Here is a 24,353-nt window from a genome sequence, read left to right on the forward strand (position 1 = left end):
TTTGGGGACCACATAAATATTTACTAAGGGAGAGTGTAGACAAAAGTAAACGCTTGGTCTCTGCCCTTGGGAACTTCTTGGGCTCTCGAGAGTCACAAATTAGAAGGTCAGAATCAGTGGGGCAGCTTTGGAATGCAGGTTCTTGGGCCCCTTCGCTGGAGTTGCTCAGCGCGTCCGAGGGGAACTGGATCTGTTAGTGTAAACTTGAGGTGGAATGATCGGGGTGGCTTCCTGTGCAGTCCTGGGCCACCAGGAACTCATGGTCTGGTGCGGAGAACTTCCAAACAGGCAGTTACCACCCAGTGAGGTCGTTGCCAAGAGAAACATGTAAATGAGCTGAAGATTCAGCAGATGACGTCTAGCGGGGAGACACTTGAGCCTGTCCCAGGCTCCTAGGGAGAAAAGCATGTTAGGAGGCCCGCGAGGGAAACGGCACGGTGTGTGCGGGTGTCTCGTCCACTTCTGTTGCTGTAACAACAGACTTGGGACCGGCTCTTTCCTAAGAAGCTCGTTTGGCGTCTGGTCCTGGAGGGTGGCAAGTCCGCGAGCATGGTGCCGCAGCTGCTCCGTTTCTGGAGAGGGCCTTGTGCTGCATCACAGCATGGCAGGGTGCTCTACGTGACCAGACAGCAAGCTGCCGCTCCCTTACAGAGCCACTGACGCGGTTGTGGGGCCTCCCTCATGACCTTCCCGAATCCTGGTTTCCTCCCAAAGGCCCCACCTCCAACACCACTATCGTGAGTTTTGGGGATATATTGAAATCGTAGCACCAGGAGACCCTAAGTAGTTTGGCAGGGCTGGAGTGTGGGGGTACGTATAGGGAAGTAGCCTCAGAAGGTGCTAGAAAGGTGGACGGGGATGAGGCCAGGGTTCTGGCCTGGTGGCTGTTGGCATCTAGAAGGGCTTTAAGCAGACGAGTGCCCTGACCTTTGTGGCGCCCGGGAGGGGCCGGGCTGGAAGTGAGCTGCCGTAGAGAAGGAAGATGAGGGCAGCAGGGCTCTTGGGGTTGGGTTGAGGTGGTCAGGGAGATGGGCCTTAGTACTTGCTGCCCTTCTGCTGGGACACTGCCACGGCCACTGGCTCAGCCTCTTGGGAGGGTCCTTGGAAGTGGAGCCGGCATGACCAGTGTGTGTAGCCTAGTGATGCACACTTCAACTGCCATGTTCATGCACTTTTTTTTTTAAAGATTGAGTTATTTATTTATTTGAAATTATTTGTAGAATTACAGAGAGAGAGAAAGAGGTCTTCCATCCACTGGTTCACTCCCCAGATAGACACAATGGCCGGAGCTGAGACCATCCAAAGCTAGGAGCCAGGGGATTCTTCCAGGTCTCCCATGTGGGTGCAGGGGCCCAAGCACTTAGTCCACCCTCCACTGCCTTCCCAGGCCATAGCAGAGAGCTGGATCGGAAGAGGGGCAGCCGGGACTAGAGCCAGTGCCCATATGGGATGCCAGCGCCGCAGGTGGAGGCTTAGCCCACTCTGCCACAGCACCAGCCCCCTGTACACTTTTCTTAAGTTAGCAGATCTTCAGCTTGTTTCACAGGAAGTTAGATGAGGAGCAGGCAGGGCTCAGATCATGGCTCTGGCGCTTGCTGTTATGTGGCCTTGGGCAAGGTACTGACTTCTCTGCCTCGTTTTCCTCATCAGTAAAATAGAAATACAGTAGTTACTCAGCAGCAGGCGTTTAGCCCAGCGGTTACGGCGCCTGCGTCCCACCGAGGAGTCCCCAGGTTCAGCGCTCGCCTCTGGCCCCTGCTAATGCAGACTCTGGGATGGGAGTGTGTGCTCGCTCTCGTGTGCTCGCTGTCTCTCAAATAAATAAAATGTAAATATCTGTGCACCAAATAATACAGCATCAGCATCCATAAGGCAGAAATGCAGGGTCTTCGAGGGAAAATTAAAGCACATTGGGAACAGGAGACTAGCTCAGTTTTCACAGAAGTGAGAATGTGGACTGTTCTGCTGGAGTGGCTGTGCCGCTCCGCAGTCAGAATGCTGGGTACGACGCCTGCGTCCGTTGCCAGAGGACCTGGCTCCAAAGCCCAGCTCCTGCTGCTGGAGACCCTGAGTGGCAGGGGTGGTGGCTCAAGTACTTAGTCTCCTACCACCCACGTGGAGACCTGGATTGAGTTCCTGGCTCCTGGCTTTGACCCAGCCTAGCCCTGATCGCAGATGGAAACACTCGGACTCTCGAATAAAAATAAATTAATTTAAAAAGTAATTCTTGTTTCAAATGAGGCTACTGAGATCTGGGGAGAGATTCAGTCACCTGTCTGTGACTGCTTCCTGAGCTGGGTCTCCGGCAGTGCCCTTGTATCGCGCTCCCCACCACACCTGCCTGCCTAGGAGGTGACCTTTCTAGGTGAGGACCAGGCTCTGCTGCCCGTGTTGCAGTCTGCCCAACACCTGTCCTGCTCCTACAGGATGTGTGCCCCTGTGATGGTGGAGCTGGAGGGAGAGACAGATCCTTTGCTCATTGCCATGAAGGAACTCAAGTAAGTGTCCCCGATTCCGGCTCCATCCAGCAAAGTCTGGGGGGCACCCTCAGGGCTTTCTGCTTTACCCTCCACCCCTACTTTCTTGGCTGTCAAAGTCGCTGCTCGTTCCTTTAGATCCTTAGTGCATTCAGGAGTCAGCCATCGGGAGGGAGGAGGGAGAGGGAAGGGGGCATGGATGGGACAGGGTCTGCACGCCGTCTGCAGCCCTTATGTACCTGTGACTTCCCCCGCCACAGGGCCCGAAAGATCCCCATCATCATCCGCCGCTACCTGCCCGACGGGAGCTATGAGGACTGGGGGGTCGACGAGCTCATCATCACCGACTGAGCCGAGCCGTCTGCTGCCCTGGCCCCTGCCCACTTGGTTCCCGATTTCTACGTGTAAATAATAAACTATTTAGTCTTTCCGTCCCTCTACCTCCAGCTGTCTGTGATGCCAGCCCTGTTTCTGCCTGCTGCCTGGAACAGGCACCTGTCACAGTGGTCCGTGACCGTCAGCTCTGTAAAAGCACCAGGGGCCCTTCACCCCGCGGTCCCCCGCGTCCCTCCTCATCTTCCCACTCACCAGAGCAGAGGCTGCTGCAGGGAGACACCTCAGCTGCCTTCCCAACAGACAGACATGTCTTTGTGCCCAGGGAGCTGGTTGCCACGGAAACCCCCAATTTCCTTTCCTGTGGGGACTGGCTGCAGGGGCTTCTCCCTTCTCAGGAGTATCACAGAGCAGGTCTCATCAAGCCGCCCATTGTTTCCTGAGGACCTGCCTCAAGCCTCTTATCGTGGGCTCGGATCCCCTTTCAGGAGCAAGGCCCCAGCAGGAAGCGTGGGGGTGTGGTGATCCCCCACCCTCCCCAGGCAGAGCCCTGCTGAGCAGTCCGCAGCTGGAGCAAGGACAGCACACCTGCCCACCCCTGCCCCCACCCTATCCCCTTCTTCCTCGGGCCACCTCTGGGCTGCCATCCCCATGCCCTCTTTCCCAGCCCCTCTTGTGTGGGGCCTGTGCGGGATGGGTCCTGGGATAATGTGCTCCTGGGTTTGGCCTGCGCTGGAGCTCCCCTTCCTCTGCCTTAGGTGCTAATGGGTCCCCTCCGCCCCAGGTGAGCCCAGTCACACGGGCTCTTGCCTCCTCAGGGGAGGAGAGGGTGTATCTGACACCAGCAGAGACGGAAGATTGACACCCTGAGTATTCCGCCCGCCCGGCCTCCATCCCGCTGCCAGCTCCCCTTCCAGGAAGAGGAGCTGGGCCCGGCTGACCCCAGCAAGAGGCAGGGCCCCGGGACAGCGCACCCTGCTCAGTGGGGAGAGGATGAGTGTCGCAGGGGTGGGAGGGAAGCGTGCTGCTCAGGAGAAGGGTTAATTCCGGGAGCAGTGGACTTCGCACCCCTGCCACCCTCCTCCGAGCCCGTGGAATCCTTTAATCAAGTTGGGTGCTGAAATTTCAGCTCTGAAATGCCGCCTTTGTGCTGGCATCCAGGCAGCGGCCCCGGAGTGCGGGGGTCACTTTCTCGGCCCCGTTTCTCTAAATGGTCTCTTTGTTTCCTGCTGGGCCACTCAGTATCAGATGTGATTAAAGAGAGATGGGGTTTGGGCGGGAGGAGAGGGGGTGGGCTTAACCCTTAGGGGATAAGGGTGCAAGGGAAGTGGAGGAAGGGGTGTTCCCCCTCCCCGAACGTTCTGCTCTTGCAGGGAGCCCCTTGCTACTCAGGCCTGCCTTCTGACCTCTTGAATGGAAGGCCACCTGCCAGCGCTGGTGGCTGGTGTTTCCTCAGCGTGGCCACACTCCTTCTCCTAGGAGCTGCTACCCTGCTGAGGCCCAAGCGTGCCCGGAGCCTCTGGTCTTCCGATTTCTCTGAGGTCATCTGTCCTTTCCTGGGGGCACGTCCCTCCTTCCTCATGCCCAGTGACTTCCCAGCCGGCCTCGCGAGACGCAGGCCCCGGAGCTGGTGCTTTCATCTGAATGGGGCCTCTCGCCTTGGCCCTGCCGGCTCCGTGTCCATCAGCCCACTAGTGTGGGAGCAGCGAACAGGCCGGAAATGGACAGATGTCCTGCCTTTGAGTAAGGGGAAGGGTGGGTTGTAGAAGGTTTGTACGGACTGATCCCTGACAGAATTCTAGAATGGGGTTTTTCATACTTGGAAGCACTTAGGTAATAAAGAAGAGATCCAGTAGTGGGATGGGGTTCCTAAGAATATCGCCAGGTGAACTCTTTAGTGGTGACTGGTCTGGCAGACCCAAAGAACGTCCCAAGTCTCTATTTAACAAGGCCTTGGGCAGTCCTGGACAGCCGTGAGGTCGTGCTCTTCAGTGATGTAATGAGACCATGTCAGAACTGACCAGACTGTCCCACCCCGAGAGTTCAGACAGTGGTACTGATGGAGAGAGGAATTTAGTGTGTACGCAAGGCCCTGTCCCTCTTCGTTTCCACCTTTATTAGTGGCCCAAGTGAACATAATTCAAGTTTGCAGATAATAAAAGCTCTGAAGGAGTGCTAAGTTCCGAGAGATTTAATTACAGGTGGGAAAACAGATGTAACCCAACAAGATGAAATCTGTTAATGATCAGTATAAAATCTTGCATTTATCCACAAAAACCCAAAATACCAAAACAGCTCATACACAGTTTGGATGACTGACATTGCAAAGAGACCGTCTGGAAGAGCAGGGGCTTCCGCGGCCTCCAGGCCTCAGGGGGCTGGCGGTTCCTGGGTGTCTGAAGAGCGTGTGTGATGCAGCTTAGCAGGGAAGGAGCCTGGCCCCCTGGGGGGGCTGGGCTAGCGCCTGTGCCCCCGACTGGGGTAGGGGGCTGGAGATGCCTGGTCTGGAGCACCCCAGAATTGGGATGAAGTGAGGCCTGCAAGCCATGGGCAGGTGGAGCGAGCAGTGAGGAAGAGGGCGAGTGCTGGCACCCGCCTCTTGAAGCTCCAGTGTCCCCATCTGGAACGTGGGATAGGACTGGACCTGAATGACAAAGCCCTTGACCAGAGAGTACTCGAAGACTTTCCAACCAGCGCCCCGGGGTTGTGTGCTGGTGAGTGGGAGCTTGCTGAGGAACAAGCTCTTGGGCAGTGAGAGCTGGGCCACACCCTGGCGTGGGGGGGGGGCGGCTTGTGTGGCCCTCCATGTGCTGGGGGGTGCGGCCACAGAAGGCCCAACCATGCATCCTGGGGGACCTAGCCCCTGACTGCGAGACGGCAAGATGTCAGACCCCACCCCCTCCTCCCTCTCCTGGATGTGGAGGGACCACTGGGAAGGCTGTGAGCTCCAGCTGATCCCGCTGAGGTTACAGTCCCCTGTCCGCCTGCAGAGTGACCCCACTGAGAGGCCAGCTGTCCTGGCCTCCGCCGTGTCTCCAGTTCCTCAGGGGAGACAGCCCTGTGGATGGTCTGCCCTTTGCTTTCTGCTCCTAACTGTTGCCAGACTGGCTGTGGGGGCACAGGTATGGGGTGAGAGATCAAGAGACAGTCCAGGTCAGGCCCACCAAGCAGGTAACCGGAACCTTCAATTTTATTATGTGGAATGCTTAATGCAGAGTTAATAGGGGCTGGAGTAGCTAGGAGAGGGGACTACTGAGATAAATAAGGGGACAGTCATGAGTTACACGTGGATTGGGAGGGCTGCGGAGTGGAAGACGGGCAGAGAGGGCTACACACGTTCTTCAGATACGGCTGGGAGGCGGGGGGCAGGGCAAGAGGGGAGTGTACAGTCAGGATCTTAGTGTCTTCAGCCTGTGCCGGCAGCCTGAGTGCTGGGCCCCTCCTCCTGGGGTTGAGGGCTGGGGCCGAGCGGCTCTGAGTTCTCTGGGAAGCCCAGGGAGGTGGGACTGGCAGGACAGGGGTCACGGAGTCTAGTGAGGGAAGGGGGCAGTGGCAAGGAGCCCAGGGAGGAAGGCTCCGTGAATTGTCTCCGAGTCCATTCCTGGAGCCCCAGCCTCCTCGCCTCGGGTGTGGCACAGGCCTGGGAGGCTGAGTGGGGGGAAAACTGGGGGCTCGCTCACCAGTAGACAAGGCATGAGGTTGTTGGCACAGAATTGGGGCTGGGCGCCTCTGTGCCAATTCCTTCCTGCGTTCAGGAGGACAGGGGCCAGTGAAGGGATGAGAACCCCCACTGAGCCCCTGCACCCCAACTCCTCATGAGCTCAAAGCTGTCCTCAGCCCCAAGTGGCAGACAGAGCCAGCTCCAGGCTCTGATGCAGGTCCCTGGGTGCCTTAGCCGTGAGGCGCCACGAACAGGTGGCACAGGGGCCTGTCCCCCCTCACTCCAAGAGAGGCAGGAGTGCACAGGAGAGGCACGGCCTCCGATGCCCGTCTGACCCGCGAGGGGGAGGGGGTCCTTCTCAGGTCCTGGATAGAGGGTCATTCCTGAGGGCAGGGCACAGCCCTTCATCTTTCAGTCTAGGGCCTGTTAGCTGGCGCCTGGCTGGGGCAGGTGGGTCATCAGGGCAGTGAGCCAGACAGAAAGGCTTCCCTCCTCCACCGCCGCCACCAGGCCTGAGCCGGGCGAGGAGCAGGGCGCACGGGCTGAGGGAAGGGGGCGTGGGCCCCAGGAAGGGCCGGGCGAGGGCCAGTGGTGACAGCCCCCTTTAAGGCCGGGACAGCGTCGTATATACCGGCTGCTCCCAGTGTGTGGGGCTGTGGGACTGGGGCCCTGAGGGGCTGGGGTCAGAGATGGCCGTGTAGAGAGGCCGCTGTGAGGGCCCCATGTAGGAGAAGGCCGAGTAGAGACCAGAGGCCTGGCTGGAATGGCCATAGTAGGGTCCTGAGGGCTGATGGTCGGAGTAGTCAAACTGGGGGCGGGAGATGGAGGGGAAGGCGGAGCCGTAGTGGGGCAGGCTGAGGGAGGTGTAGGCAATCTGCGAGGTGGACGGCTGGTCGGTGTAGTGCGGGGGCCCTGGGGGTCCTGCGGTCTCTGTCTTCACCTGGGCTTTGGCATCCACACCAGGAGGCGAGACTGCGGGCAGAGCCACCCCTGGTGGCTTGGAGATCCAGGCGGAGTGTCCACTGGCTACGGCCAGGGCGCTGCCCAGCCCATAGCCAGCTGCTGAGTAGCTACCCACGTGGCCTGGGTGCCCGTTGGGCGGCAGGTACTGGTCCAACTCAGCCACGTCAAAGGTCTCCATGTTGGACATTACCTCGTGGCTGATCTCACCGATGTCCACGTTGCCGAAGTCGATGTGAGGCTTCCCGCCCTCCCCCATGGAGCGCCCATCCCGCTTGGGGTCTGCCTTGCCCGACTGCAGCTCTGTCTTTGGGGTGGTTGGAGGGGTGGGTGGGCCATGGCTCTGGCCTGGGGGGAAGGAGACAGAGAGAGCGAGGTCAGAGGCCAGGTGGGGACAGTGGGCTCTGATGGCTCCCCCTCAGGCAGCAGATACCTCCCGGAAGCTGGGCTCTGACCCCTGCGCCCGCCTTGTGGGTTTGACGTGTTTTGGTGGCAAGTTGGCATTTATTTATCTACTGATCTCCGGTTGGTCTCCAGTTGCTTACAAAAGCCTCCAATCTTGGGATGGGTGCTGCCTCCCAGCCTCCGTTATGCGCCTCCTGGGGAGGTCTGCTTCCATCTGGGACCCTTTCCTGTTGGCAAGTTCTTCTCTGCTCAGCTGTCAGTCCCCCTGCTGCACGCCCTCCTGCCCCAGCTGCTGACCCCCGTGTGGTCCGGCCTGTGGGCGCCTGTGCCGGGGCCCCTGCTGGCCACTCTCCTGACTTGCACACCCTCCGCACTCCTGACTACTCTTTCACTGCTGCTGGCCTGCCTGTGCCTGCTCCCTGCCTTCACCCCACACAGTGCTGCGTCCCCTCCAAACCCACCCCTCCTCCCACATCTGCCTGTTGCCCAGCCCTGGGGGCTGTGCTGCCCGCTGCCCCTCGAGGGGCTCTCCCTCCTTCTCCAGGAGGACACTTAGACCCCTGGCCCTTGTTCCTTGGGCTGCTCACATTCCCTGCAGAAAACATTAGGGGCACTGCTAAGGGCCAGGAACCGGGCCAGGTGCTAGGGAGACATGCAGAAGCAGGCTAAGTCCCTGCCTCCCGAAGCTCACAGTCTGGGCCGGATCCGGGACCGCGCGTGCCTGGAGCTGGGGGCCGCGCACTGCCCCGGGGACGGGGGGAGCCTCACTGAGGAAGTGAGCCCAGGCAGGGTTCTGAATGGTGAGAAAGCCACGTGCACAGTTCACTCAGAAGTGCTGGTTCTGTACATGGCCCGCAGACTTCTGGGGTGTGTGTGCATCTGACTCCTAGAATGAGGAGTATGCGTGTGTGGGAGGAACGGCTGGACTAGATGCATCACAGCCGTGTCCCTGGCTCTGCAGTCAGGAGCCCGTGCCTCCCCCATCAGACCCAGAGGCAGAGCCAGGCCGAGTAGGCCAAGGGCTCCGGACTTGGAGAGACCTGCCTGGGTTGACATCCTGGCCCTGTCACTTACTGTGTGACCCTGGCCAATTGGGTCTTAACCACTTTGCTTATCTACAAAAGCAGACAACACGCAGCCGCTCAGATTCCACATCCTTGGGTAGGCCTCCGGGGCCACAGTCTGGGTAGTCAGGTAACTTGGAGACACAGACGCCCGGAGGGCTGGGCGACCCCTCCCCAGAGACCCCGCCGTCTCTGCGTGTCAGGGGTTTCTCGTGCCCTGATTTCTTCCTCTGTTAAGTCCACCCGTCTCCGCCCCTCCTCTTCCTAGACCGTGGGCTCTCGGGGTCTGGGACCGGGGGCTGCCCTCGGCGCTCCCAGGGCCCACTCCACAACGCAGGCTCAGAGCGTGGCCTCTGAAGGCAGAGCTCTGCCCACTGCCGCGCGTCAGACCTGGGCACAGCCCTTTCTGTCCGTCAGGAACACACCCCGTTCCCTTCCCACCCATAAGGTGAGTCACTTTCAGAACTGCTGCAGGCTGAACGAGCGACTGCACACCACGTGACGGCCCGGTGCTGGCACCCGGTAGGCGCCAGGTTACCGTCAGCTGCGGCTCCCGTTATTGAGAATGAAAACGAGGCCGCACGTCTGGTCTGTCCCGACGTGTGGCGCAGCTGCCGTCCCAGGCCACATCGCCCCTCAGCGGGAGGCACGTGAGAGGCAGCCATCACCTCGCTCTGTCCTTGCTGGGGTTGCTCCACCCATGGCCTCCATAACTGGCCCCCTTTCGTCAGCCTGGCCAGCAGCTTCTCTCCCAACCACTTCCCTCAGCTCGGGGGTCTGCACTGAGCCCCCTCTGGGCCCCTGCTGCCCAGCCGGCGCAGCTGTACTGCCTAACAACCCCTCCCGGGAGCCCAGGACTGCTGGGGCGTGTCAGGGCCTCGTGCCATCCAGTCTTCTCTCTCCCCTGCCCGGCCCCCCTCCCCAGCCCTGGCATCAGCACCGTGGCAGCTCCCAGCCCAGCACTCACCTGAAGGGTGCTCAGGGTTCCCATCCGACATTGGGGAGCCCTCTCCTGGGTGCCGGTGGTCTAGGTGGGCGCTCTTATAATGGGCCTGGATGGCAGCAGCTCCGCCCTGCTCGGCCTCGCCGCCCGGGCACTCGGCCTCCCCTTGGGCTGCCTTCCCATTCTTCCGCCTCCGGGGCTGGTACTTGTAGTCCGGGTGGTCTTTCTTGTGCTGCATCCGGAGCCTCTCCGCCTCCTCAATGAAGGGGCGCTTGTCACTCTCATTCAGCAGCCTTGGGGCCGGGGGGACAGCAGAGAGGTCCTTGTGAGTGCCAGAGCCCCCAGTCTGGCTTCCCCCTGAACGTCTGCCCCGGAAAACATGAGCCGCCTTGGGGAGCCCACAGGGCAGGGCCCAGGTGGGGGCTGCCTAGTGCTATATGGACCAGAAGGTGCAAGGCCCAAGGAGCAGCAGCCTCAGGGCTGGGGTGGGTGTGAGCCCCTGAGGAGGACTTAGAAGTAGGGATAGAGGCTGCAAGGGGGCAGATAGCAGTCAAGGAAAGGAAAAGTCTTCTTGTCAAAGCTGTGTGCAGGTGCCGCTGGCTCCTGGTTAGTGCTGAGCCCCCTGGGCCGAGGTGTGCAGAGCAGAGCCCCGTCGGCTGCTTCCCAGCTGTGCGTGTGGCCTTGGCCAGTTACCGCTCTGGGCCTGCCTTTCTTCACCTATAACCACCCAGGGATGATGCTCTCTGTTTGGGGTGTGGGATCAGCCAAGATCCCACGCACGGGAGCCTGGGAAGAGCAGGGAGGCCTCCTGAGAAAGTGGTGTCCCAGCGCTGCTCGGGGTAGCTGGACAGGGGCTCGGTGTGCCCACCTCTGCAAAGCAGGGGTTGTGAATTCCAGTGTGCTGGAGGTGAGGGGGCCCGGTGGGGGCCCCCGTCCTCGAGCGGGCACCAGCATCTGCAGGAGACGCTGCATCTTTGTCTAGGGGGCCAGAGAGGAAGCCATGGTCTCTTCCCAGACCCTGGGACGGTCCCTAAGATCCTCTCACGGAGGGAGCAAGCCCTGGGGGTAGTTTCCCTGCCCACCCGACTCCACCTTCAGGCCAGGGTTGGAGGGTACAGGGGCTGCCCCAGGGTGAGGAGGGCAGGATGGGGAGGCGACAGGGTACTGCATGCCTGCCAGTGGTGGTGGGAATGCCCCTCCCTCTGACCAGAGGACCCCTCCCTGCCAGTAGGTGCCCTGTCCCCCAGACAGCAGCAGCGCTGGGCCGGGAGGGGGTGGTCACACCAGGCACCTCCTAGCCGGCAGCAGCATTCCTCTGCAGCTTAGTCTGCCCGCCACCCCAGCCCCGCCCCAGCTTTCTCCAAGGGTCCCTTGGCAGAGACCGTTCGGGTTGATGTTCACCCCAGCGCAGGGCCCTGGGGGCAGAGCGTGGGATGCAGGCGCCCTGGCCCGGGAGCAGATGGCAGGGAGAGCAGACAGGCCGAGCATAGAGGCCCCACAGCCGGGGAGCCCCATCCTTGTGTGCCCCCTGCCCAGCTGGCAACCAGTGGTCAGCAAGGAAATGGCAGGTGAACAGGCCAGGAGATTCCAACACTGGGTCCGAGTTTCCAGTGGTCGCCTAACCGAGGGCCACTGCCACCCCTGACTCCGGCCCTAACCTCAGCCCCACCTCCTGCACCAGGCTCTCCTCTAACCCCAGGTCCAGTGCACCCCACTGTGTAAACCCCCCAGTCTCAGAGTTAACTTTTGACAACTGCGCTAGCCCCCACTCTCCACCTTGTCAATCCTCGCTCTAACTGCAAACCCGGTCAGTCCTCATGTACACCTTCACATCAGCCCGCGGTCCTCCCGGTGTCCAGGGTCTGGATTGGTAGGGCAGGGCGAGCTGGCGAGGGGAGAGGGTCGGCCGGTTTCCCACTCACACAGAAAATCCCAGTTAGGGGCTCCCGATGGGTACTGGCTGTGTCTGCAGCTGTCCTGCACAGCCAGGGGTGCAGGGATACTACCTGGGGAAGAGGCTGTGGACGGGGACAGGAGAGGTTGAGGGGGCCCCACCACATGGGGAGGGCTCCCACCTGTGACCCCCTTTCCAGTTCTCTCGGCTTTGATGTTCATTCCAGGCAGGCCAGCCCACACACAACCACCACCACCACCTCGTGATCCGCATCCGCCGGCTGCCCCCAGACGGGCACCCACGGCCAGCGTGACTGTCGGAGCCCACAGAGCCACCCCGAGCCCGGGCTCTGCTGGGGCTGACCCCACACAGTCTGCCTGTGAGCCCTCATCTGTTTGGTTTGCGGACCCCTATTTCCCTGTGCTGCCTAGCTAACCATCCCCTTTCCCGGCACCCTGGGAGTCTTGAACTTGGCGGGGTCTGGGGAGGTGGGGGTTCCAGAAGCCTCTGGAGTGACTGGCCATCCCCGCTCACATCCAGATGTTTGTGGGGACCCTTGCCACCATCTGTGGGCACAGCTTTTGATCCTCGCTATTGTCCCACTGCCCTCCTGTCACTGGGGTTGGGTCCTGCTCTCCTGCCAGCCCTGCCCAGGTAGGCCCCTGTGCTCACAGCTCAAGAGCTGGCCAGGAGCAAGTCCCTCTGAAGGGACCTCCAGCCCAGCCAGGGGCAATGGAGGGGCAACCTGAGACCCTGGCCATGGGAGGTGGTGGGAGAGCCGGGCTCACGCGTGGGTCTGCCCAAGGTCCCCGGCGCTGTTCCGTCTGCCTCCCTTTGGCTGTGTCTCTCACTGCCTCTTTGTTCCACAGCGGCCAAGGCGCCGCGCACCCAGCCTGGGCCAAGCCCCACCCAGGTCTGGAGGGGCCTTGGACAGAGGGGAGCTAGCAGCGACCTCTGCTCCTGGCAGAGCTGGACACACAGCAGCTGGTCACCAAGCCCGGGTCTGCCCAGGATGAGCAGGGGCTGGTGGGGGAGGGGAAGGGGCACCAGGCGAGCACATGGCAAGGACGGGCCAGGGGACTGGGCGCAGGGACCCTCTTGCTCCTCCCAGCATCCAAGCCTCGGGCCCTCTAGCCCTCACCTCCACCCTGCTGGCTTAGTGGAGAGGGACAGGCAGCAGGCTCCGCTGACAGAGCCCAGTCTCTGAAACCCCCCATCCCGCTCCTTGTGACCACCATGCCGGGCACAATGTGGGGGAAGACCTCTGGCCCGGCTGTGCCACCAGCTGGTGTGTGACCTTTGCAGTGGCCCTGCCTCTCTGGGCCTGTGTCCTGGGCAGTGTGATGGAGATCAGGTGGCCACCACAGGCCGGCATCTCCTGAGCCTCTGTTCCCTCTTGGAGCTGGATGAGGGCTCTCAGGGTGGGGCTGAGGGGTCCCCTGCTTCACACGTCCCTAAGGGGCCAGGCTTTCCCCCTACGCGGTTTTCCCCAGAGGTGTGGGCTTGTCCCTGGGGCTCTGAGGGACCCTGGGCAGAACGGAGACCAGGGTGTCCTCCTGGCCAGAGTGCTCGGCTCCAACTCTGGGGCTGTGGGGAAGAGGTTGCTCAACTCTGGGTGGGGCCCTGGGAGGAAAGATGGCGCCCAACCAGGAGAGCAAGGAAGGGAGAGAGGCCAGCTTGGTGGCTCTGGAACAGGGTGGGAGAGAGCAAGGTGTCCTGGGTGCCCCTCCTCCCAGAGAAGCAGCCCCCCCCCCCGCCCAAGGGAGGGCGGGGCCAGGACCCAGTGGAGACAGGTGGGCCAGGGTGAGAACCCCCTGGCAGCTCTCCACCCCTACCCCCACTCCCTGCCCCTCATCCGAACGCCGTGGTCTCAGACCTCCCCTGACTTCTCAGCTGGCTGCCTCAGTTTCCCCGAATCTGCAGCTACGCCCCCGGTGCTTGCCCAAGCCTTTCCCCTCACATCCTCCCGAGCGATGAGATGGTGGCAGTTTGGCCCCCTTGGGTGTGCACCTACATGGGAAGGGAGTTAGTGAGGGGCTGTGGTGGGCTCCCGGAGGAGCAGCCCCGGAGGCCCTAGGTGCCACCGAAAGAATTCCAACCGCGAGGGGGCGCTTTCCTGGCCGCCACCCGGGGTGGGAAGAGACCCGGCCTAGGCGGCTGCAGTTCAGAGTTCGAGTCGCTAGCGGGCAGAACCCAAAGGCGCGCCTGTGGAGGCCAGGCAGGCACGGTCCCTGCACCTGGTCCTCCAGGCGCATCCCAGGAGGGGGCTGCCCCTGGGGAAAGGGCCCCCGGCAGACCCCGCCCCGGGGGGCAGGAGACGGGGCGCTCCCGCCTGGCGCGAACGCGTCGCAGCTGGCTGGTCGGGCCGGGGAGCGCTCACCTCCAAAGCTTGCCCAGCGTCTTGCTGAGCTCGGCATTGTGCAGGTGCGGGTACTGGTCGGCCAGCTTCCGGCGCGCCGCCTGCGCCCACACCATGAAGGCGTTCATGGGCCGCTTGACGTGTGGCTTGCTCTTGCTGGCGCCGTTGACGCGCACCGGCATGGGCACCAGTGTCCAGTCGTAGCCGCTGAGCACCTGGCTGACGGCCTCGCGGATGCACACGGGGAACTTGTCGTCGTCCGCCTCGCCGGCCTGCTGCTCCTTCTTCACCTTGCCCAGCTCGCCGGGCCCGGGGCTGGCTCGCAGGCTGGAGCCGCCGCCGCCGCCGTCGGGCCCCAGCGAAGGCGCGCTTCCTGGGGACAGGCAGCGGGGCTCTTCGGAGCCCACCGGGCTCAGCTCCACCTCCGACAGGTCCTGCTCCTCCGCCATGTCGCCCCCGGCCGCCGCCGCCTCGGCCGCCTCCCCCGGGCCCGCCGCGGGGGTCCTCGCAAAGAGCCCAACGCCCACCTGGTCGGAAAGGAGGGCGCAATGGAGCGGCGGCGCGCGCAGCCCCGAGGGCGGCCGGGCCGGGACGCGGGCGCAGCCCCGAGGTGTCGGGCCTCCCTGCGTGCGCTAAGCCCGCGCCGGCCGCTGGGGCCCCTCGCACATGCCAGACCCCAGGTGGGCGCGTCCCGCCTCCGCGCCTTCCCACCACCTGGCCCCAACCGTCTGTTGGTGTGGGTGGGTTTTTCTTTTGAAACCTCCTTTTGGGTGGAGGTTTGTTGATGGAAAGGAAGAAAAACGGACCCTTTATTCGGCTCTAATCCCGGCCCCTGGAATTTCCCACTTTTCTCTCACCTTGCCTTCTACCAGACCCGGATCCAGAGGGGCAGGTGTGGGGCGCGCGGGGCGTCCGCCTCTCCCTTCCGCCCGGCAGGGGCCCAGGCCTGGCCGGCCAGGCGCACTCACCTCCTCGGACCTCTCCTCCAGCCTGGGGCTCGTCCTCAGGAAGTGGAAAACCGAGTCCCAAGGTGTGCGGTCCAGCTCGGGGCTGGGGGGGGTGGCGCTGGTGGACCGGGAGGGAGGGGCTGAGGGGCCCCGAGCCTCAGGCCACGGCCTCTTAGGACGGAGCCTGAATCCACAGCACCAGCCACCCTGGCCGGACAGCCTGAGACTGACTGAGCGACTGAGCCGCGGGCTGCAGAGGCTGGGGAAGGAAGGGGGGGAGTGGGGGAGGGGGAGGGGAGGGAGGGAAGGGCAGAAGGTGGAGCCTCCAGCGCTTTCCTTCGTCCCCAACACTCAGGGGCCCCCCCACCCTGCCCGGGCACTGCTGCCCAGACCCAGCTCGCCTAGGCTTAGCTCGGACTTAGTCTGGGAAGCTCAGGGGCAGGGAGCGGGGGTGCAGACTGGCAGGGCGGGAACCTGTTGCTGGGTGGGGGGGTGGGGTTGGGCCCAGCTGGTGCCCTCACCCTCTGCCTCAGGTGGCAAGATCACAGTTGGCAAAGGACGGATGGGAGACATAGGGAGGCAGGTGGGGGGGGGGGGGTCCTGTCCGGCCGCCTGCGTAACAGGCCTTGCGGCCCAGCCCGTGTCACTGGGCCTCCCACTCCCCCAGTTCGCTCTCTCTGCCCCAAACTGCGGTAATGGGACAGAGATGCCAGGTCCCTACCAGGCGAGTGGGGGCAGCTGGACGCTCCCTGCCCAGTGCCGGCGCCCCAACTCCACCCAGGCACAGGAGGGGCCCCTGGCATGGGGTCGTCATCGAGCCCCACTTCCTGGGAGCAGTTCCTTCCCCTTGGGAGGGGGAGTCACCACGTGCTCCTGTGCCCCCCTGTGGTCCTTCCTGTGGGACCGTCACCCACGGCTCCTCTCCCCTCCCCTCTCAGGTAGGCAGGCAGGGGCAGGCGGAGCCTGGGTCCCACTGACCACCCCAAAGAGCTCCTGGCTGCAGCCGGGCTGGGAAGGGGGTCTGGGGCAGCCAAGGGGGTGGGGGGCGGAGTGGGACACAATGAGGTAGTCACACGAGGCAGAGGCATGTTGGGGGTGGGGGCGGCGGACACTGGAACACACACACACACATGCTTGCGCACACACAACCCGACAGACAATCGGGCCAGTGTGTCCGGGGCCTCGGAGCCCAGTGAATTAGGAGTTTGATAAGGGTTTTCTCTTTCTCTCGCTCGCTGGCCTTGGACAATCTCCCCCCAGTTTTCCTCGACGCCACCCCCGGTGCTGCCAACCCTCCTCCCCCCGCCTCCCTCTCTTCCCTGTGCCCAGACTCTTGTTCGGGCCTTGAAACAGTGAGCCGTCTTTGTTCGAAGCACAGGTGAACGGCAACGGCAATCATGTGATGGACACACACACACATAAAAAGCTTTTTAACAGCGCCCGCCCGGCCTCAGAAGCGCCCGGAGAGGAGCCGCCCTGGATGGACAGAGGGACGGAGGGACGAGCATCCGGCCGGCCGGGCCGCTGTCCCGGCTGCCCGCAGCAGTCTCCGACTCCGCTGCTGCCCGCCCGTTGTCCGCCTGCCCGGCATCTCTCTTGCGGTGGGTCCCTGTTCATGCCCCCACCCCCACCCCGGTTCCTCCTCTTCCAGGGAAGGGCCTCTCCCTGCGCCCCGCTGCACCTGTGACTGGGCCCGAGACCCCTGGGGCAGGGAGGCGGCTGTGCAGGGAGCCAGCGGCGGCGCAGAGTTAGGAAGTGGGTGTGGGGTCTTTCTCCAGCTCCCTGCCCCCTTACCCTCCTTGGCCCAGCTGTGCCATCCAGGGGGTGGGGGTGGCAGTGGGCGCGCACTGTCTGCACAGAAGCCACAGCAGACGGTGGGGGGGGGGGCGCACAGACACCCGTTCTCCTCAGTGCCGTGCCCGGGCAGTCTGCTGAGAGGTGCTGGGTGAGGCAGGTGGCGCGGGGGAAGGGCCGTAGGAGGACCAGGGCCGCATGCGTGTGTGTGGGGTGGGGGGTGGGGGGCTGCTGCGAGCACATCTCTGTCCCCCATGCTGCGACTGGGCTCCCCCTCCTGCCCATTCCACGCCCTGGGAACCCAGCTCTGTCCAGCAGGGGAAGAGGAAGCCCACCTCCCATCCCCCCAGCCCCGCAGGGAGATGGGAAGAGGGAGGGGTCCTGGCTGAAGTCACGGGGACCTCGGCCCTGGCAGGGCAGGGAGCAAGGGATCCCCTCACCCCGCACTCAGGGACATTAGTGACCCCTGTATCCCACCCCGAACCACACCCGCCCACGGTGAGGAGGGGTGCAGGTGGGCACTGGGGCCGAGCGCGTGGTGGGGCTCAGGCTGCCTTCCATGGACGAGGGAGTCCTCCCAGGAGGACAGGAGATTCCCAGGATCTAGGCTGGGTTCGCTCAAGGCTGGTCCCAGATCTCCCCAGGAGTCAGTCCCCTAGAAGGGGCGAGGAGATGAAACCCCGACCCACAGCCCTGAAGCCCACACAGCCTGGCAGAGCTGCCTCTGGCCAGCAAGGACCCTTAACCCCTTAGCCCCAGAGTCCTCTCCCTTAGGGTCCCGCTTTGTGGAAGGCCTGCCTGTGGTTCCTGCTCCTGCTCCATGACACGGGGCAGGGGTGGTCCCTATCACCCCCACCTGGCCCCCAGGACACACCAACGGGAAGTGGGGAGACTGCTGTGGGGCATGGCGAGGGAGGGGTCCAGTTGAGTTGAGCCCCTGTCCCAGCCTCAGTTTCTCCACGTAGGCATCAGGTGCTCTTGCTGAGAAGACGTAGGGATCAGCTCAGTGTGGCTGCGACCTGGGGTCCCGCTGTCCCCTCACACCCTCCCTCTCATAGGAGCTGGTTGGCCTAGGACTGTGTCTCAGAGGGCGGGCCGGGAGCCCAAGACTCTGCATTTCTAACCGGTTCTCAAGCGACGTCACTGCCTTCAGAATTGCTTGTGGAGTTTTAGAAAAACGCGGAAGCCCTGACCTGGGCCCAGTGGGTCAGCTCTGAATCTTGGGGTGAGGTGTACCCCTTTCCCCCAGGGCCTGCTGGTCTTCTCTGGAGCCCTGAGGCTGTGAAGTCCCCTCTTTAGGGGAGAGGGGAGGGAGCTGGGGCCATGGACCCCAGAGCTGGAGGCCAGAGCTTCAGGAGAGGAGCTGTGTACTGGGCAGGCCAAGGGCCTGGCAGCTTCCGGTCAGCCTGGGGCGGGGTTGCTCCCCTGGATGTCTGCTGGGCCCAGCCCCCACTTTTGGACAAGGCTTTGCCATCTCCGTGTGGAATGTGGTGGGAACACCCATGGTGTCCCAGTGGCCTTGGGCCCGTTACCCCGGGACCCTCTCAGGACTTGGCTGTTGTAAGCGTCGATGATTTCACCCATCGGCTGTATCCCCAGGTGGGTGAGAGCTGTCAGTGATACTCACCTACAGCACCTGAGGTAAAGGCGTGACGGGGGTTCTCACCTGCACAGGTGTGCTCCCGGCAGCCGGTGCCGGCTCACCCTCAGCAGTTCACAATCTGCCCGCCGACCCCCGACAGCAGACTGGGGTGTGTGTGTGGCTGGGCCCCCTCTCCCCGGCGCTGCCATCTTCACCGTGCAGGGGGCACCTCCAGGGCTTCCCCGAGCACTTGGTCCTCCCAACAGCCCTCCGAGGTGCTGCCGGTCTACGAAGGAAACAGGCACAAGGCAGTTCCGTGCGGGGCCCGAGCTCCTTCAGCTAATGGTGGTTGGGTCTGGACAGGCATAGCCCCGTGGGCCGCTCCCTGTGCTTTCTGGGCTTTGCTCTTGCTCCGCCGTCCCCCTAAGCGTGCGTCTCCCTCCCCCTGGGCCTGCTGGAGGCCTGCTCACTGCTTCCGCCCAGCTCAGGAGCCCTCTTCAGGGCCGCGCCTGAGCGCCTGCGCTGGACTTCTCTGCGGCTGCTCTCCTGGGGAGGCCGAGGAGGGGCCGTCTCTGTGGCTGCCTCCCCACTCCCTGCACAGCCCAGGTCCCGACAGAGCCCCCGCGGGCAGCCCATGCCTGCCTCGTGGGTCTCGGCCCCCCGGGGAGCCGGCGCCCCCTCCGGTCACCCTCCCTGAGTCTCAGGAGGGAAAGACTGGGCAGACTGCAGAGGGCTGGAGGCCGACGGCATTCCAGGGCCTGTCCCAGCAGGGCTGCTCACCCTTCCCTGTTTCTGGTCCAAGCTGAGGGTCCGAGACCAGGGCCAGGAAGGCAGCTGCGAGGGCCGAGCCTCCTCCCCTTCCCACCCCCCGCCCCCACCCCGGCCTGACTGGGAACAAGGAAGCTGGGGCCAGTGCTGGGGTTGCCTCGGGCAGCCTGACCTCTGTCTGCTTCTTAGAAGCCTTCAGAGACCGCTCGTTCCTGTCTTCCAAGCCCAGCTGCTGGACGCCCTCCCTGGTGTCTCCTGGGCCTCAGGCTGCTGGGACTGCTCTCTGAAGGTGGCTTCTGTGGAGGGCGCGGGACAGGAGCTGGCCCGGCGGGGACAGGAGCTGGCCCGGCGGGGCCGGGGGGTGGGTGGGATCCTGGCTGGGCCCTGGCTTTTTTTTTTTTTTTTAAGATTCATTTTTTACTTATTTGAAAGGCAGAGTTAGAGAGAGGGAAAGGCACACAGAGAGAGGTCTTCCATCTTCTGGTTCACTCCCCAGATGGCTGCAACGGCCGGGGCCGGGCCAGGCCGAAGCCAGGAGCTTCATTTGGGTCTCCCACGTGGGTGCAGGGTCCCAAGCATTGGAGCCATTTTCCACTGCTTTCGCAGGTACATTAGCAGGGAGCTGGATTGGAAGTGGAACAGCCCAGACTCGAACCGGTGACCCTATGGGATACCGGCAGGTGGCAGTCTTACCTGCTGCACCACAGCGCTGACCCCCTAGACCCTGCTTTGACCTGGTGGGAGGAGACCTGCAAAGAAAGCCAGAGGCCGGCGCAGCCCAGTGGGCGGCTGGAGCTGGGACCCCGAAGCCTTGAGGGCAGGGGCCCGTCCCGGTGGCTGCAGAGCCTGTGTTGCCCTAGCAACCTTCTTCTTGGTTTCCCCATCTGTAAAAGGGGTCAGGCCACATTATCTCTGAGCTCGTTTCCGATTTGATAGCCCGTGAGTTTTATTGCAAAGCAGGAGGCCAGTGCCTGAGCCGTCCTTCAAGGTGGCGTCTCAGACCCTTGGCAAGTACATTTGGGAAACCCTGCTTTCTGGAGGCACAGAGAGAGGGAGGGAGAGAAATTTTTTTTTTTTTTAAAGATTTATTTATTTTAGAGGCAGAGTCACAGAGAGAGGGAGAGACAGAGAGGTTTTCCATCTGCTGGTTCACTCCCCAGATGGCCACAACAGCCAGAACGGGGCCAATCCAAAGCCCGATGCCAGGAGCTTCTTCTGGGCCTCCCACGTCAGTGCAGGGGCCCAAGCACTTGGGATATCTTCCACTGCTTTTCCCAGGCCATTAGCAGGGAGTTGGGTTGGAAGTGGGACTCGAATTGGCACCCACATGGGATGCTGGCCTCCTTGGCAGAGGCTTAACCTACTTCACCACAGCGCCAGCCCCAAGAGAGAAATCTACTGCTGGTTCACTCTCCAAATGGCTGGAACTCAGGAGCCAGGTCAGACCAAAGACAGCAGCCCAGAGCTCAATCACGGCTCTCACGTGGGCTGCAGGGACTCAAGTGTCCAGCCCTCATCTGTGTCCCAGGGGTGTTCATTCGCAGGAAGCTGGAATGGGAAGTGGAGGAGCTGGGACACGAACCGTGCGCTCGACACAGGATATGGGCGTCCCAAGCGGCAACTTGGCTGCTGCAGCCAACGCCTGCCCCTCGGCCTCCTCTTCTGGGAGACGTGGGGCCTGTTGTTGAAAGCTCTAAGTTAAGGAATGACTTTGTTCAAAATCCTCATCCCTGGGGCTGCCGCTGTGGCACAGCAGGTTAAGCCACCACCGGCAACACCAGCGTCCCACATCAGAGCGCCGGTCCAAGGCCCAGCGGCTCCACTTCCGACCCAGCTCCCTGCTAATGTACCTGGGAAAGCTGTGGAAGATGGTCCCTGCACCTGCGTGGGAGACCTGGATGGAGTCAGCTTGGCCCAGCCCTGGCCATTTGGGGAGTGGACCAGCAGATGGAAGATTCTCTCTCTCTCCGTTTCAAATAAATAAGTCTTTAAAAGATGGCATCCTAATGTATCTTCATAGCACTCCCCTTTCGTAATGTCTGGCAGAGTGTTTGGTGGACTCTGGTCTCTCTATTCCAGAGAGCACCAGGTTGTCCTGCCTTGATTCTAGCTCCGCTCAGCCCAGCTTGCCTTTCCCTGGGAAAGGGCACAGTGTCAGGCCTGGGCAGGGGCCTGGCCTGCAGAGAACCCGGCATCTGTCCCACAGGTCCCTGTGTCCCTCTTGTCCTCACCTCCTGCCCATGGTGTTCCATCCACCTCTCACCTCCAACCCCTGGGCCCTCTACTTCCTTCTGGCTCCCTCCCAAAGTTCAAAGAGGAAAGTGGGGGTGGGGTGCCGTCTTTCGTTCCTCAGTCCCCCAGTGATGCCAGCTCAGAGCTCTGAGACCCTCGTGACCCACCCTGCACCTGCCTGACTGGCCGCCACTCGCTCCTGCGGGCCCCGCCCCCAGGACGTCTTCCTTGTTGGCAAAGGCCCTGCCCCCCCTTCTCAGCGGCACCTTGTCCCTGCTGGGCTGCCGGTGGGACGTGTGGTGCCTGCGAGGTGCACAGGTGAACAAGTGAGCGAGCCGATCCATGTAGCTGGGGGGAGCGGCTTGGTGTGGAGCGGGAGCTTGGGTGCTGGCACCCTGCTTATTAGCTGTGTGTCCTTGGCCAGTGACTGAAGGTCTCCTGAGCTCTGCTTCTTATCCTCCTGGTGAATGCTGTCGCCAGATGTCCCCCCCCGCCCAGCCCTGCCCCGGTGACCCTGGAAGCTGGCCCGGCAGGGTCTCGGGCACCATCCCATTGAACCACACAGAAGTGGAAGTGAGTAATGGTCATGTGACTGCCCAGTCATGGGCCTGGACATCTCCACTGGACTTCGGGCCCAGGCTTCCTGGGGACACACCCCGGGCAAGGCTCTGCTGTCGGTGCGGGAGAGGAAGGCGGGGAGTGCTCACCTTGTCTTTCAGGAGTTTCTGCGTGAGCCAGGAGTGTGCCCGCCCACACATTCCCCGGGCGCAGGCTGAGAGACTGGTGAAGGCAGAGGGAGGAAAGAAAGGGGGGCCGGCGCCGTGGCTCACTAGGCTAATCCTCCATCTGCAGCGCCTGCACCCCGGGTTCTAGTCCCAGTTGGGGTGCCGGATTCTGTCCCGGTTGCTCCTCTTCCAGTCCAGCTCTCTGCTGTGGCCCGGGAGTGCAGTGGAGGATGGCCCAGGTCCTTGGGCCCTGCACCTGCATGGGAGACCAGGAGCGGCACCTGGCTCCTGCTTCGGATGGGCGCAGTGCGCCAGCCGTAGTGGCCATTTGGGGGGTGAACCAATGGAAAAGGAAAACCTTTCTCTTTGTCTCTCTCTCTCTCACTGTCTAACTCTGCCTGTGAAAGAAAGAAAGAAAGAAAGAAAGAAAGAAAGAAAGAAAGAAAGAAAGAAAGAAAGAAAGAAAGAGAGAGAGAAAGAGAGAGAGAGAGAGAGAAAGAAAGAAAGGGGGAGATGGCCTTAAGAAACGACATATTTATTTGAAAGGCAGAGAAGGGGAAAAACCATTCGCTGGTTCATTCCCCAAATGGCCACAATACCTGGGGCTGGGCCAGGCCCAAGCCAGAAGCCAGGAACTCCATCCAGGTCTCCCACGTGAGGGTCAGGGCTTGGACTCAAACTGGGGCTCCCTCTGTGGGATGCTGGCGCTGCAGGCAGCGAGTTACCCCACTGCACCACGATGCTGGCCCCAAGAGAGTGGCATCACCAGCACCAGGCTGAGCCGGAGTGAGCTGGGGACACCTGCTCCCCTGTGGCTTAGCTGTGTCCACAGGAGTGAAAAATGGGGTGACCCAGTAGGATTCCAGGCTTTCTGTGAGCTCAGAGGCCCTCCCGGCGATACCCTCTCCTTCCTGGGAGATGTCACGTTACAACAGAAAGGGGAGCTGAGTGACCGTGAGACCTGGAGCAGACGCGGGAGTTCAAGGCCAGCCCTTGCCCCATTTATGGCAGTAGCAATGGAGCCAAGTTACACCATCTGCCTGCACCTTAGTCTGGTCACCCGTAAAACGAGGATAGCAGTACCCGCCTCACGGGAACGTGGCAAAGACAAGAGCCGAGGGACGGCCGCTGCTCAGCACAGAGCACCCAGGGGCCACCTCCTCTCGGCCATCTCAGCTCCAGTCAGTGTCCAGCGTCTCCAGGTAGGATGGCTCCTGATTCGGATCTGGTAATGTCTTAGATACCACAAGACCCAGGAAAATCTCTTCCCTCCTGGGGTGAAGCTTCGCAGGTCGGAACAGGGCCCCGGGCACAGGCCTGGGGGTGGGTCTGAGGCCACCTGCGGCCGTGTCTGCTGCTCTGTGCACGGGTATTTTGCAACTGTCCCCCTCCCTGCCAGGTGTCAAGTTGAGAAAGCCGGGAGCTTGAATGTCTTCTGTTTGGGTCTAGATGGCTGGGATCAAGGGTCAGTGACTTGGTTTTGGCAGTTGCAATGGCAGGAGCAGTTTCCAACTCTGCCGAGGTCTCTGCTCTTACTGTGTGACCCTGCGGAAGTCAGCCGCCCTCTCTGGTCACCTCCCTGTATCTGTACAATCCGGAAGTGGCCCTCTGACATCTCCAGGGGCTGGCTCAGGCTTGGCAGCCGGGCTCTAAGGGTTCTGCTCAGGGCTGGCTTTGTGAGCACACAGCGGGTTCTCAATAAGTGCTTGTGGTACCTCATCAACCAGGGCGACAACTCACTCAAAACCCCTGCTCCCCAGCAGGCCTCCCCCACCCCGGCACTAGCCTCCCCTCCCCCACAGCCATTTCTGCATTGCTTCTAAAGCCGCAGGTGCAGCAGGCACCCATGCACACAGGAAACAATAAATAAATAAATAAAACTTCAAGTTGCAGAGCAAATAAATACTCCCCTCTGCTGGCTCTAGGACAAAAATCCCAAGTCTTTGGGGGGGGGGGGCAGCATGGCCTGGCCCCACCCTCCAGCCAGGGTGGCTGCTTCTACCTGCTCCTAGTCAGGAAGCTGCTTCCCACCACCAAGCCCCTCCCACGGTCACCTCCCAGGCGGTGCGAGCCTGTGTGCACCTGCAGTTCCCTTCCCAGCACTGCTGCGGGGTCAGGGTTCTGCACAAGCAGCCACTGCCTTCCTCCCAGCGACGTTGGCTTCCCGACTCCTCAGCGACCAGCCCAGTGCATGGACGAATGAATGAAA

General features: G+C 62.2%; 2 protein-coding genes across 2 annotated transcripts in view; one reads left to right on the forward strand and one right to left on the reverse strand.

The window, feature by feature from the left end:
* Positions 1-24,353, forward strand: part of LOC100356004 (PRKCA-binding protein) — a 94,795-nt gene that overhangs the window by 6,115 nt on the left and 64,327 nt on the right. Inside the window, 3 exon segments of the mRNA XM_070052926.1 lie at positions 2,427-2,498; positions 16,481-16,585; positions 16,587-16,644. Of these exon segments, the coding sequence (XP_069909027.1) occupies positions 2,427-2,498; positions 16,481-16,585; positions 16,587-16,644 (235 nt within the window).
* On the reverse strand, positions 5,983-15,287 carry SOX10 (SRY-box transcription factor 10). Its single transcript, XM_002723532.5, has 4 exons — positions 15,065-15,287; positions 14,118-14,623; positions 9,868-10,136; positions 5,983-7,779 (listed from the first exon to the last, which is right to left on the reverse strand). The coding sequence occupies exons 2-4, from the start codon at positions 14,543-14,545 to the stop codon at positions 7,076-7,078; spliced, it is 1,401 nt and encodes a 466-aa protein (XP_002723578.1). The 5' UTR covers positions 14,546-14,623; positions 15,065-15,287; the 3' UTR covers positions 5,983-7,075.

Source organism: Oryctolagus cuniculus, chromosome 11, assembly GCF_964237555.1.
Source record: "Oryctolagus cuniculus chromosome 11, mOryCun1.1, whole genome shotgun sequence".
NCBI lineage: Eukaryota > Metazoa > Chordata > Mammalia > Lagomorpha > Leporidae > Oryctolagus > Oryctolagus cuniculus.

What these genes read in the sequence shown, in the direction of transcription:
- SOX10 (XM_002723532.5), bottom strand. Translation starts at nt 14,545, where the DNA reads ATGGCGGAGGAGCAGGACCTGTCGGAGGTGGAGCTGAGCCCGGTGGGC. An exon ending in ACGCTGGGCAAGCTTTGGAG is followed by an intron (nt 10,137 to 14,117) that starts GTGAGCGCTCCC and finishes CCCGGCCCCAAG; the next exon opens with GCTGCTGAATGAGAGTGACA. An exon ending in GAACCCTGAGCACCCTTCAG is followed by an intron (nt 7,780 to 9,867) that starts GTGAGTGCTGGG and finishes CCTTCCCCCCAG; the next exon opens with GCCAGAGCCATGGCCCACCC.